Source organism: Hypanus sabinus, chromosome 11 (assembly GCF_030144855.1).
Source record: "Hypanus sabinus isolate sHypSab1 chromosome 11, sHypSab1.hap1, whole genome shotgun sequence".
Lineage (NCBI taxonomy): Eukaryota > Metazoa > Chordata > Chondrichthyes > Myliobatiformes > Dasyatidae > Hypanus > Hypanus sabinus.
In genome coordinates this window covers 88,037,463-88,051,338 of record NC_082716.1, presented here as the reverse complement: position 1 = coordinate 88,051,338, position 13,876 = coordinate 88,037,463, and the positions used below count along the sequence as shown (strand labels likewise).

Below are 13,876 nucleotides of genomic sequence, written 5' to 3'. Positions count from 1 at the left end.
GCTGACATGGGTCAGGTAATCAACCTCTACAGAGTCCTGCTTATCTCCCTCCGGTAGCTGTATCCCACCTTCACACACCCCTCCCACAACCTTGCTCCAACTGTTGATTTTTCGCTTTTGCCTCTATTTCCATCGATCATTCACTTCCCACCGTTTTCCATTGCCACCCCTGCTCACCACCTCTACATGACACTATCTGCTTGTCATCATACAACCCTCCTCAGTTCCCCAATTGTCTCTGAATCCTTCTCCTCTCAATGCCAGCCATCTCACCTCTCTGCTGTCAGTGCTGATGTACAGTTTCAACCTGAAACTCACGATTTACTTGCTCCCACCAATGCTGCTTGACCCACTGAGTTCCTCCAGCAGATTGTTTGTTGCTCTTCTGTTCCCCGTCAGATGCTGTGATGGTGGTCCATCAATTCAGACTATCCAGGTTTCAGAGGAAAGACTGCAGGTCTAGTGTGTATCTTCACCTATTTGGCAGCTATCGGTGGCTTCATTTATACCCAAACGGCAATGGAGTAGCACTCAAAGGAGCTGGAGGAACTCGGTGAGACAGATAATATCTGTGGGGAGGTGGAGGTGGAAATTAAGAATCAATGTTTTGGGTTAAGACCCTTCATCAGGACCTGAAATGCCAACTTTTAATTTCCCTCTATAGGTGGTGGTCTGACTTGCTGAGTTCTCCCAGCTGCTTCAGATATCCAGCATCTACAGTTCCTTTGTCTCGAGATAGTACTATATATTGGATTCCTTTGAATTTCAGACAGTGCATATATTTCTTTTCAATAATATGCTTATTTATGAATTATGCTTCCTTTTTGCAGTGCTTCACACATTGTCCATTTCGATGTGTTGTCAAAAAGGTGCAAGATATCACAATGGTGTTAAAGTTTAGGTGGTCCTGGCCAGGTAGGGTAGAATAGAGAGTCAACTTAGAGCCTGGCAGTACTATAAGCAAGTGGTGAAACTGGTAATTAGCCTGGTCTACTGCCAAGCATTAGCAGCTGGCAAAATTGCCCTTGTTGTGGGACAAAAACTTTGGAATATTTTTGGCAGATTTGGACAGCTTGACCTCCCAGACAACTGCATGTGTTGGAAATCTAAAATTTAAAAACAACATGCTGAAACTACTCAGCAGGTCAGCAGCATCTGAGGATAGAGAAAAATAGGTAATACTTCTGATGAAGTGTCTTTGACCTGAATGCTAATTGACTGGTATTCAATTTCTACTCATGTTGCTTGACCTGCAGGGTGTTTCCAACACTTTCTGTTTGCATCTAAAACAAGCTGCCTAGCTTGATCCAATATGAGTCTGAGGACATAAGAAACCAACCCAATTTAATCCAATTTATGTATTCATGTTCTGTCAAGTTCAACACTATACTGTCATCAAATGGGAATGAAGTTGTTCAAAATTTTAATGTGAAATTTTATTAAATAAATGGTTACTACATTATCAACAGAATTAATTCTGCAAAAAGTTATTTTGGCTGCATTTCCAGCCATTCATTATACATGTATTTATTGAAAGTGGAATTGATTAAAGCTTGCTGATACAATCTTGGTTTAATATAATTAGTAATGTCCTTGCCAAGCACTTTTTAAAATATTGCTTCTGGAGTCTTGGCAATTTTCCCTGTGTTGTAGAAATGAAGAAACAATAAGAGTGGCCTCTGTGAAGGGTTTTGCTGGGGAGACATTTTTAAAAGCTTAAAGCCATTAATTATGAACTAAGAGAATCAGCTGGGTGACCCTGAATAAGAGAAGATGAACAAAGAAAGGAAGATTCTTTCTTTTCCACCAAGAAGTGGAAAAGAATGAGGAAAATGCTGCAGAAACTGAAATTTAAAACATTTGTAATGGAATTCTCACAAATGCTTCTACTTTCTAGGAATTGTTGTTGATACAATTATTATCTACATGTGTGTAAAAACAATCAAAATTATCTCCAAAAAAATCTATAATTTGGCAGGCTACCTCAACATCGCTGTGATAAGAATAACAGCCAGACAGTTTGAAGTTGGGCATTTATCCTTTGTTTGATTTGATGGGCCTTGCACTTGTGTTGCCCCTTACTATCTGTTCCACATTGCAAATTGCATATTCTCTGTCTCTTCTCATTTACTCCAAGATAACAATGACATCACCCTTCAACATAGGTCACATTCCTGGTATTTATCAGGAACAGTAAATAATCATCCATATTACATCCTTTCTCTTGAGATCATAAAAGTACAGTTAAATTTTGTTTAAGTCCCTATTATGATCATCTGCAGCATGGAAAAATTCCTGAAGTTCATAAGGAATATTAAAATAATTTTGTCATTTGTCTTAAAATTAGTCTTCTATGGGAGGATCAAAACACAAAAGCTTACCAAATATTGTAAAACTAAGCCAATTAAGTTTAAATGCCACATCATGGCTAGATAATTGTCAAAAAGAGAACAAAATTCTCAGTGTCTTCTGATGGTCTTTTTTTGGTGGGGTAGTAAGTAGATTTACTACTTGCTTTTAGTGATTAAACAGAAGTGTAGTGTAAATTTTTTTGTGTGGATTATCCTATATTTCCCACCACTGTACTGTAATTATGTTTGTGTAATTTGAATTTGGCAGGCAAGAAAGTTGTGAACAAAGTCTGACATATTTTTCACTAAACAGGTTACATCTATGATGAGGTCTATGAAAATTCGAGCTGCTGAGGTGGTGCTGAATAAACAGATCACTGCCAGTGTAGACTAGATTTTATAGCTAAGGTGTAAATTCTAGAGTGTCATAAACCCCATTGATGAAAGAAAGACTTCTCTGAAAAAAATGTGAACATATTTATTTGTAATGTCAAATTTTAAGTTATGGATTATAGGGAGAAAGAAATTCCGCATGTTTTTCCCTGTGCATTCTCTAGCCTTGCTTGAAAAGGTTTTTGACAGTGGGTGTAACAGAGGGTCCATCCTAGCTCCTAAGTTGCAGACTATGATAAGTCATTGCCCAGTGGCACCAGAGTACTGTGAAGGCTGCTCTATAATTGTCTTTCTTACAAAAGTTTGAGAATTCAACTTAGTCTCCGGTTATTCTATGGCTCATGTCCCTGCCCACATCTTGCTGCAAAGTAGTCTCATTTACAAAGTGAATTTCAAAGCAGTGATACTTTTGGTATAAAGAGTTTGATTGTACCTGCTGTGTGTGGTACTGTCCATTTCCAGTGAGAATTCAGAGACTTTATTCTGATGAATATTAAGGTTTCAGCAAAAGCAATCTTAACTCATTTTGTTTCTTCAACAGTACTGTGTTTAAATGAATCAGAAGCTGACTTTAAGTATTTATATGTTGCAGAGCCACCTGGAGACCGCTCCCCACGTCGTAGGAGTATATCAGGGCCAGGATCATCTGAGAAAGCAAATGGGATGGAGGATTCCACATCCCCATTCAAGGTGGCGTATCCTCGATTGAAATATATGTTTCTTTTTGTCCCCATATGTGCTACAATAAATACACAAATTTTTAACTATAAGTGATGTCTTAATGGATCTAATTACCATGATTTTTTTTCAATTATGCCACTAACAGTTCATCAAGTGCAAAATAGTTAAATACTAATCCACACTGACCAACAGTATAACTGCATAGTCCCGGAAGGCAACTGTGGATTTCAATTGCATCATATGAGCAGACTGTTCTAATGTTTCATAATCATCTCTAAACAGGTGAACTGATCAGTGATCGGTCACATAGCAAATCTATTTACTCAAAGTTATCTTAAAGAGACAGTTCTTAAAATGTGTCATTCATGAAAGTAGAAGATTAATATTGAAATAGTTCAGCTATGATGTTTTAGTCTCGAATGTTAGAATTGTTTGCTTCTTTTTGTTCAGGCAGGAAACGAAACCACTTGGTCATTATTTAGAAGCTGTGATCTTTAAACATGGTGTACAGAGAAGTACAACTTGAATACCATGTGTCTTGGCAGGGATATTACAGTGCAGATTATAAAATATTGCAGTGTCATTCAGCATTCATTTCTTATTAAATCACCAACTCTTACATGGCATCTATCTTCTGCTATTCCTTGCTTGATTTTATGGCAACCAAACCTGAAAGAATGTTGCTATACATCGATAGCCAGTGTTTTCCATGGTACCATCTCACTGAGTGACTGTATTGATTTATTTCTCAGGAGTCTGGTCAGAAAATACTATGAGTTTTTCAACTGTCATGTCCCAAACTTTCTAGCCTAAAACAGAACAACTACCTTCTTTTGAAGGGGTTCAAACAAGCTACAGTGTAACACCACAAGGTGTTCCAATTTAGTATATTTGACTTCAGGGATTCGGGGAACCAAGCAGTAACGTTTTTTCCAGCTCCCTTCCCACTTAAATAAGCTTCCACATTACAATTCCACTTGTAAGACAGAATATTGATTTGGGTTCTTTTGAGAGTATCACTGAGATGACTCATTGACTTCCATAAAGGAATAGAATAAGGAAATGTCCCACGAGGTTCCCAAGATGATTTGGTGTGCTTGCAGGAATTGGTGTTGTTAAGCATGGGTTAAAGAACAGATAGGGAAGCCTGAGAAGCAGAAGTTAACTTTACTGAGTATTTAGTTAATTTTTCATTTTTAATTTTGTGTTGTTCCCCTTGGAATCAAGGTTGCTTGCAGGTTCAATTGTTTAGCCAGTGCCAGCACTAGAATTACTTGTTCTGTCGCTGTATTCTCAACCAAATATTAACACGATATGTGGGGATCCATTGTGACCAAACATAGTAGGCTGGTTGTTACAAGTGTGAAATCATGTAGGATCCCAATCGGTCACTGAAAATGTGGAGGTTCTGTTTATTTCCCTTTATCAAATTGCTAATAATTTTTGAGTGAGATCAACTAAAACAAAGCAGACCAAGACTTATAACTGGAATTGTGTTCAGAAGTTATATTTTAAAGCCAGTAGTTAAATATTACCTCAGAAAAATATAGTGAACTATATTGTCTACAGTAGTCCTCACTTCCCTAAAATAATCAATTGAATGTATTGACAGAATTCCATACAAGACATTCCTAAGGATTTTGGGAAAAAACTAGTTGTGGTTTCAGTGGAAAGTCTTTATATTTGCTCACACTGCTGAAGATCCCTAGTCGTTTGTACTCCACTACCACAAAATATTCCATGTTTCTGCATTGCATCCACTAATTCCATTCAAAATATTTTGTAAAACAATTTGAGTTCTTAAAATTCTCCAGGAATATACAGTATCTACCACTGATATTCCCTGATTAATATCAGTGTACTATTTCCATTCAACCTTGTGTCATTCAAAGGAGAGATCAGATTTTATACAATTGTCCTTGGGATATATGATACTTCTGCACCTCAGTGAAAGCATATCATCTAAATTCTCATGAACTACTTCACAGGCACTGATATTTAGTCATATTGTACCTTACCATTTAATTCCTTTTGTGATAGTGAGAAGCAATCAGTAAGGATACAGATATTTTCTGGAGTTTTAGACAAATTAATATCTATATAAAATTGCCATACTGTATATACCAAACTAGTGCAATTAATCTGCTTTATTACTTGCTACATTCTGATCTTAAATACTCTCTATGCTGACTTGCAAATCTGATCTGGGTTATTTGCATCAAACTGTTAATTACTGTTGAACGTACATGTGTAACCATGTTTTTAATAGGTGAACATTACTTACTGAGCAGTAAAGGTAACAATTGCTGTAAGCTAGTATTGTCAGTTAATGCGATCAATTTAACAGGATTACAAAGTAACCATTTCCTTGATATTTTATCATAATTCAAGCCAGCATCCTTGTGGATTTACCACAATTCCATGCAGCCCTCCTTCCCCACTTCTCCCTCTATTTTTCCTGCCCCCCCCCCCCAAAAAACATAGAGCGGTTGTATGGCTGCAAGCTGAGCTTAGATGCCAAGACCCTTTATGCCAGACAGAGATGCAGCCAGTCAGAATGCTCTCCACTGTACATCTGTAGAAATTTGTGAGTATCTTTGGTCACATACCACGTCTCCTCAAACTCCTAATGAAATAAAGCCGCTTTGTGCCTCCTTCATAATTGCATCAATATTCTGGGCCCAGGATAGATCTTCAGAGATGTTGACACCAAGAACTTGAAATTGCTCACTCTTTCCCCTACTGATCCCTCAATGAGGACTGGTGGTAAGTGATGTAATGGAAAAAATGGCAGAATTTTTGCAAACCATATTAAATTTTTGAGTCAAAAGGACCCAAGTTGTTGTTATGTAAACTGAGATGTGACCCAAGGTGATTGTTACATGGACAGATGAGTCTTTAAACAAAAGGGATCTTTGTTGAAAACAGTAGAAGATAATTAATCCTGGTAATGATTGCTCAGGCACAGCAATGCACACTCCTGAGATCAGTAGAGAGCATCATGCACTTCCTTGATAACTCCTCTCAAAGGTCAGTGAGAATAGCAAATATTGATTTCATCTCTGCACTTTTTGTCTGCAAAAATTATGCAAGACCATCCTCAGTCCCAAACATCCAAAGCCTCTTTTGATTTACTGCAACTGGTTGAATTGCTGATATAGTTACAACAAAATGTTACCATTGTAAATTATGGACTTGAAGAAAAGTTAAGTTCCTTTAAAATTAATTTATCTTCTATGTTAAAAAAATTTAAGAACATAGCAAATAAACTTTGCTTTGGGGGACTCAGAAAACAGCAAACATATGTCAGGCTGCTGTTTATCAGCTTGGTGTTAAACATTATCTTCCCATCTACTGTCTCTTGACATGACTGTGTGGCTTAGCAGAGCACACCTATAATGGCACCTATAGATTCACCGATGGTACCACTGTTGTTGACAGAATATCAGATGGTGACAGGAGGTGTAAATGAGTGAATTAGGTCAGCTGATTGAGTGGTGTTGCAACAATAATCTCATACTCAATGTCATCAAAACAAAGGAATTGATTGTGGACTTCGGGAAAGGGAAATCAGGAGAAAGCACACCAGTCCTCATTGAAGAGTCAGCAGTAGAAAGGGTGAACAGCTTCAAGTTCCTGGGCATCAACATTCTCAGGGGAGCTGACATATTGATGCAGTCATGAAAAAGACACCCAAGTGGCTTTACTTCATCAGGAGTTTGAAGAGATTTGTTACATCACGAAACCCTTTTGCAAATTTCTCTTGATACTTGGTGGAGAGCATTCTGACTGGTTGAATTGGCAACTTGTAAGAGGTCTTCAGTGTGCAGGATTGAAAAAGACTCTTCCAGCTCCAATCTCACCACTGAGAACATCTTCAAGAGGCAGTGCCTCAAGAAGGCAGTATCAATTACTGAGGACCCTCACCAACTGAGACATGGCCTATTCTTGTTACTAACATTGCAGAGGAGGTAAAGGAGCCTGAAGATCCATATTTATTTTTTTAGGAACAACTTCTCTCCCTCTAGCTTCACCTCATTTTTACTTCCATTTTGCCAGTTTCAATAGTTCTGTCATAACTTTTCTAATAAGACAAAATAAAACAGTGCTTGTGAGATGCCTTACTTCCACCTTAACCGTGTCTCCCCCCCCCCCCCCACATTGTTATTGTGAGTTCCACTTACCACACTTCAGCTTCAGTCTCTTCTCCTTCCACTTAGCACAAGCAGAGCATTCCCTGGTCCTTGTCCACATTACAACCTTCCATGCTCAATACATCTTCTGTAATTCCTGCCACCTTCAATGGGAAACCATTGCCAAGTATAATGTCACTTTCCCTTTTGGCATTCTCCCATGCCCTCTGTGGCTTTCCAGTTCATTCTATCTTTTGCTACACCTACTCTTCTTACTTTTACAACTATAAGGAATGCCTTGCTGGCTTTCTTTTTCCCTCTTCTCTTCCCATCATCCAGGAACTCAAACACTCCTTTCAAGTGAGGCAGCAATTTACTTGCATTTGCTGGATATTCCCTGCATTTTTTGTTTTATTTCAGTTTCCAGCTTCTGCAATTTTTTGATTGTTTTTCAGCATTTTGTATGTTTCAATGAGATCATCTGTAGAAAATGTAGGACCAGTTCTGTTGAATATCTTCTCATAGGATATTTTCCCCACAAGATTCTCTGGTGATACTTTATTGTAATCTCTGCATTCATAGCAGGAGTGATACCAGATTTGTACATTTTCAGTAAATGAATTTCTAACTCCTGATGATTGGTATTCTTATCCTTTTAAAAAAAATTGGAAGATGTGTTTCTTGAAATTACACAATTAAAATCAACACTTTCATTTGTCTGATGTTCTTTACATTTACAATATTAAATCCCATGTCCGGTAGATTGGAGAAGAATCCGAATTATATTTATTATTACTGACACGAGATATTTTGAGTGAAATTTGTTGTTTTGCAGCAGCAGTACAGTGCAAAGGTAAAAAAAATCTGTAAATTACATATGGTAAATGAAGAATGCAAGAAAACAATGAAGTAGTATTCATGGATATTCATAAATCTGATGTGGAGGGGAAGAATTATTGAGCTTTGGGTTTTCAGGCTCCTCTGCCTTCTCCCTGATGGTAATTACAAGAAGCGAGCATATCCTGGATAGGGAGTTTTATTGTTTGCTGTTTTCCTTTTTCTTTCCATATGAAAATCAAAGCTGATCATTGTTGTTTTGTCTCTGCTGCTTTCCACTCCACCAATACATATTTTGGCTATTTTTGGCTGTATTAGTGTCAATGTTGGCTTTCTCTCTGTCTTTAAAATTATTGTTTGAGTTCACTCTAATATATAATACCGAGTACCTCTGGCACTTTGCATGTGTTGCCCTTATTTGTATATGAAACTTCTTGTTGATTTGTGACCAATACTCAATATTGGATATTGCATGAGAGCCCAAACCCATATTCTCCAGGCACTTAGTTGAATGTGTTTGCTGCTGGAATATTAATAAGGGTTTGGAATTTATCTTAATTTTTCAACTTGTGAGTACCATTGATATTCTGTTTAAAGCAGGCTTAGGAGAGAAGTCTGAAATTTTCATTGTCTTTTAGGTTCACAATTTAATTTTGCCTTCTAGTTGTTGCTACCAAAACAAACACATTTACTGGGTTATAGAATGTTGTATTCTTCAAAATTTGAAGTAAATTTATGTATACATCAAACTATGTATACATTACCATCTAGACCATGCTCTCTATTTGCTACTGCCATCATGCAGAAGGTTCAGAAGCTTTAAATCCCACACCACTAGGTTCAGGAGCAGTTATTACCATGCAACCATCATGTTCCTGAACCTGTATGGATTACCAGTGTTGATAACACTAGGCCTAGTGTTCAGGGTCTTGATCATTAGAGAATTCGTTGATTGAGGCCTAATACTTTGGGTCCCAGTCATTGGAGAGACCACTGATTTGAGGTCTAGTGTTTGGGATCCTCATCCAGGGTCTTCATACATCGTCATCAGTTAGTCCTGGGGTTGATACTGGAGATTGAAGCCTGAAAGGTCGATCAGCTATCCAGAAGCTGAGGCCCAATGGTCAAAGCTGGGGTTTGCATGTTTCTGTGAGGCAATTGGGAAAGTCGGAGCCTAATGTACGTAGATCTATGAGTCTGCTGGACGCCAAAGATGGCCTGTCCTAAGGTTGGAGGATTGTGTATGTGTTTGTGGGTAGGTGAGAACATCGGGGCTTATTTTCTGTTGTTACTTTCTTGTGTTCTGTGTCGTTTTGCTGAACACTATGAGCGTGCTATGCTGTCACTGGGAAGTGTGGCAACACTTGCAGGCTGCCCTCTCATATCGTTAGATTGTGTTGGTTGTTAACGTAAATGACGCATTTCACTGTATGTTTCAATGTGCACATGATGCATAAATGAATCTCAGAATCAGGTTGAATATCTTTGGCATATGTCATGAAATTTGTATTCGCAGCAGCAATACATAATAAGAAAACTATAAATTACAATAAGAAAGATATTTAAAACTTTTTAATTAAATAAGTAGTGCATAAAGAGAGCAAAACAAGGACAAACTGCTGAGGTAGTGTACATGGGTTCATTGTCTTCAGAAATCTGATGGCAAAGGAGAAGAGGTTATTCCTAAAGCATTGACTTTGTGTCTTCAGCCTCCTGTACCACCTCCTTGATGGTGACAGTAAGAAGAGGGCATCCCTGGGTGATAGGGGTCCTTTATGACAGATGTTGCCTTTTTGAGGCAATGCCTTTTGAAGATGGCTTGATGCTGGAGAGGCTAGTGCCCATGATGGAGCTGGCTGAGTTTACACCATTTTACCGCTTTTTCTGGTCCTGTACAGTGGCCCCTTCATACCAGATGTTGATGCAACTGGCTCGAATGCTCTCCACGTTCATTCAAAGAAACTTATGAGAGTCTTGGGTGACATACCAAGTCTCCTCAAACTCTTAATGAACTATAGCCACTGTTCTGCCATCTTTGTAATTGCATCAATATGTTCGACCTAGGATAGACCTTCTGAGACGTTGACATGCAGGAATTTGAAACTGCTGATCCCTCAACGAGGACTCTTGTATGTTCCCCTGACTTCCCCTTCTGGAAGTCCACAATCAATTCCTTGATCTTACTGATGTTGAATTGAACGTTGTTGTTGTGACACCACTCAAACAGCTGATCTATGTCACTTCTGTATGCCTCCTTGTCACCATCTGAAATTCTGCCAATAATAGTTGTCATTGGCAAATTTACAGATGGCATCTGAAGTGAACCTATCCACATAGTCACACGGGTGAAGGGAGAGTAGAGCAGTGGGCTAAGCATGCATCCTTGAGGTACACCAGTGCTGATTGTCATTAAGAAGGAGATTCTGTTAATTAATTAATTAATTTTTATTATTTATTTAGATATACAGTGTAGAATAGGACCTTCTGGCCCTTTGAGCTGTGCTGCTACAGCAACCCCTAATCACAGGACAATTTACAATGACTAATTAACCTACCCAGTTTGTCTTTGGACTGTGGGAGGAAACCGGAGCACCCAGAGAAAATCCACTCATTCCACAGGGAGGACACACAGAAACTCCACACTGACTGGATTCCCAATGAGGAAGTCAAGGATTCATTTGCAGAAGGAGGTACAGAGGCCCAAGACTTGGATCTTGTTGACTAGTATTGAGGGTTGATGGTGCTGAACGCTGAACTATAATCAACAAACAACAGCCTGACCTTGGTGTTGCTATTATCCAGGTGATCCAAGGCCAAGTAGAGAGCCATTGAGATTATGTCTGCTGTACACCTATTGTAGCGATAGACAAATTGCAGCAGGTTCAGGTCCCTGCTTAGTTAAGAGTTGATTCTGGTCATAATTCACCTCTCAAAGCACTTCATCACAGTGGATGTGAGTGCAACTAGACGATAGTCATTGAGGCAGCTCACCCTGCTCTTCTTGGGCATTGGATTGATTGGTGTCCTTTTGAAGCAGGTGGGAACCCTGCTAGAGGTGTCGTGCATCTGATTCAGTCTCTAATTTAGATCAAAATCATTCTTAAAAGAGCCTTCCATAGGATGTGTCTGGACTTCAAGGTCACCAATTTTGAATACCACAGATCTAGTCCTCAGCAAATTATTAACCTCCTTGTTCATCCACTGTTTTTGGTTTGGTTATGTCTAGATTGTTTTCAAAGGCACATACTCATCCACAGAGGTCTTGATGAAATGGATAACAACTGGCATATTAATTTAGTTTTGAAGATGAATTCCTGAATATTGTACAGTCCACCAACTCAATGCAGTCTTGAAATCTGAATCTGAACTTAAATTACAACTACTCTGAACTGATTCTATGACCTACAAATACATTTTCAAGGCTCATGTTCTCATTGCCGTGTAGTCTAATGCTTCACTTTACTTACTCATGGCGCTGAACCCACATTCTGTGTGAAAAGGACTGCCATGATTCAAACTTTCCTCGAAGTCTGTTATGAACTAACTGTCTAAGTCAGAAGTAGTGGCACTTCCTTCGTAGAACCAATTGTCTGCACAAAGAATTTCTTTCAATGGTGTTTGTCCTTCAGGCAGGGTTCCACGAGCATCTTTCATTGTGTTCCTCACTTCTCCCTCAACTCTGGCAAAAGAGGACCGTCCCCCGTCCTCCCCCATCACAACAACCCACATTCTCCTAGAAATGGATGCAGCTAATCTCTGTCAAATGTTCTATTGCATTCCATTGGACAGAATGTTATCAAGACAAACTTGGTTGTTAATAACTCATCAGGGGTGATTGATGTTCCTGGCCCAAGGTAGAAGGAGATGAGTTATTAACTTCAAACTTTCTGCATAGTCACTCAGAGTTGAACTGCATGTGCATGTAACGAGAGCTCTATAACTCAAATCTCCTTCTACCTTAGGCCGCAAACTTACCAATCACCCATCTGAGGACACTTTCTGGAGGTCCAAGATCCGTATGCTCTACGACTGCTGGACTAAGTGTGTAAATGTAGGAAGGGACTATGTTGCAAAATAAATGTGCTAGGTTTTCTAAAATTGACTCATTCTACCTTAGGCCACATGCTTATCAATCACCCTGGTAATACAATATAGCAAGCACATGTAAGATATCAGTGAAATACAGCCACATAAAATAAATAGTCCAGACCCTGAGTCCATGATTGCCACAAAAATCTGCAGTCAACCACAATACAGCTTGTCTTCAGTAGAGCAAACACTGGGGTCAGGGGGCAATACCAACTCCAGCCTGGACAATAGGTCACACCACTCCCAGTGGAGTACACTGGCTGGACACCTCTCTCACGGCAGCTGTAAACAGGCAACTCCACTGCTTGAGGCCTTCTCATCGCTATGACTGAGGTCACACAGATCCCCCATACATCAGTGAATTGGACTTACAGAATTCCACATTAACAATGTGCAAAAGGGTCTTGTGATCACAAGGAAATGACTAAGAAAGTCACTCGTTAAAAGACTGCATGCCTCCTTTGCACCCAACTCCACTGAAGCATCTCTGATGCAAGTGCAACACGATCTGCACCAAGTCCAGCTCCTTCAGTTTCTCTGCCATTGAGCAACTCGCCGATGGGGTAGTTCTGTGGTACTTTAAGTTCTTAATCTCCAGCAGGATCTTGCAATCATTAAAAATACATTTAAAAATGACATTAGCACCCTCTACTTAGGAAACAAATTTATGATTAGGGTCTTGTACAATGCATAGTCAAGGGTTGTAAATTAAAGATAATTTCAGGCACTTGAGCATTTGGGTGCCGCGCTAGCATAGTGGTTAGAGCAAATATATTACAGCTTGGTATGTTCCAGCATTTGGAGTTCATTTCCGGCACCTTCTGTATACCCTGATGTAGAATGAGTAGGTTTTCCCTGGTGTTCCAGTTTCCTCCCACAGTCCAAAGATATATTGGGTAGGATACTTGGTCATTGATTAAGGTTAATTGGATATATTGTGGTTTGCTGGGGTGGTATGGCTCGACAGGCTGGAAAGACCGACTCCATGCTGTATTGCTAAATAAGTAAATAATTTAGTGACTTAGTGGATCACAGTGGATTCTGGTTAATTGGACAGTTAATCAGGGCAGCTACTTATTTGGGACAACTTTTAAAGAATAAAAACTAAATTGGTGAAATAGTCGAGATTCCAGTTGTTTATCTGGGACACTATGCCGCTTACTTGAGGCAAGAAACTGTTGCCGAACAGTTTCTAACTAGTTTTAGTCTCGTGCATTTGGGTGAACGTTAGACACTACACTGTCCTTAGAGGGAACAGTTTTTAAATAGTGTCAGTTAGGTGTGTTGGTTTTCAAAAAGCAGTGATTTTGTCACTGATAGTTGGTGCAAGATAGGCTGCAAGACAATTTAGAATTGTTTGTTTAGTGTGGTTTCAAGCATTCAGGTTTGGAG

The 13,876-nt window shown here is 39.1% G+C and overlaps 1 protein-coding gene and 1 long non-coding RNA gene across 5 annotated transcripts in view; one reads left to right on the top strand and one right to left on the bottom strand.

The window, feature by feature from the left end:
- rasal2 (RAS protein activator like 2) overlaps positions 1-13,876 on the top strand; it is a 448,324-nt gene that overhangs the window by 267,865 nt on the left and 166,583 nt on the right. For 3 of the 4 annotated variants that reach the window (XM_059984861.1, XM_059984862.1, XM_059984863.1), the window contains one exon: positions 3,337-3,434. The exons of the other annotated variant lie outside the window; for it this stretch is intronic. In XM_059984861.1, coding sequence (XP_059840844.1) covers positions 3,337-3,434 — 98 coding nt within the window. The remainder of the gene's footprint in view (positions 1-3,336; positions 3,435-13,876) is intronic. 4 annotated transcript variants of the gene reach the window in all.
- Positions 1-13,876, bottom strand: part of LOC132402180 (uncharacterized) — a 35,943-nt gene that overhangs the window by 18,899 nt on the left and 3,168 nt on the right. The gene's annotated exons all lie outside the window — the stretch shown is intronic.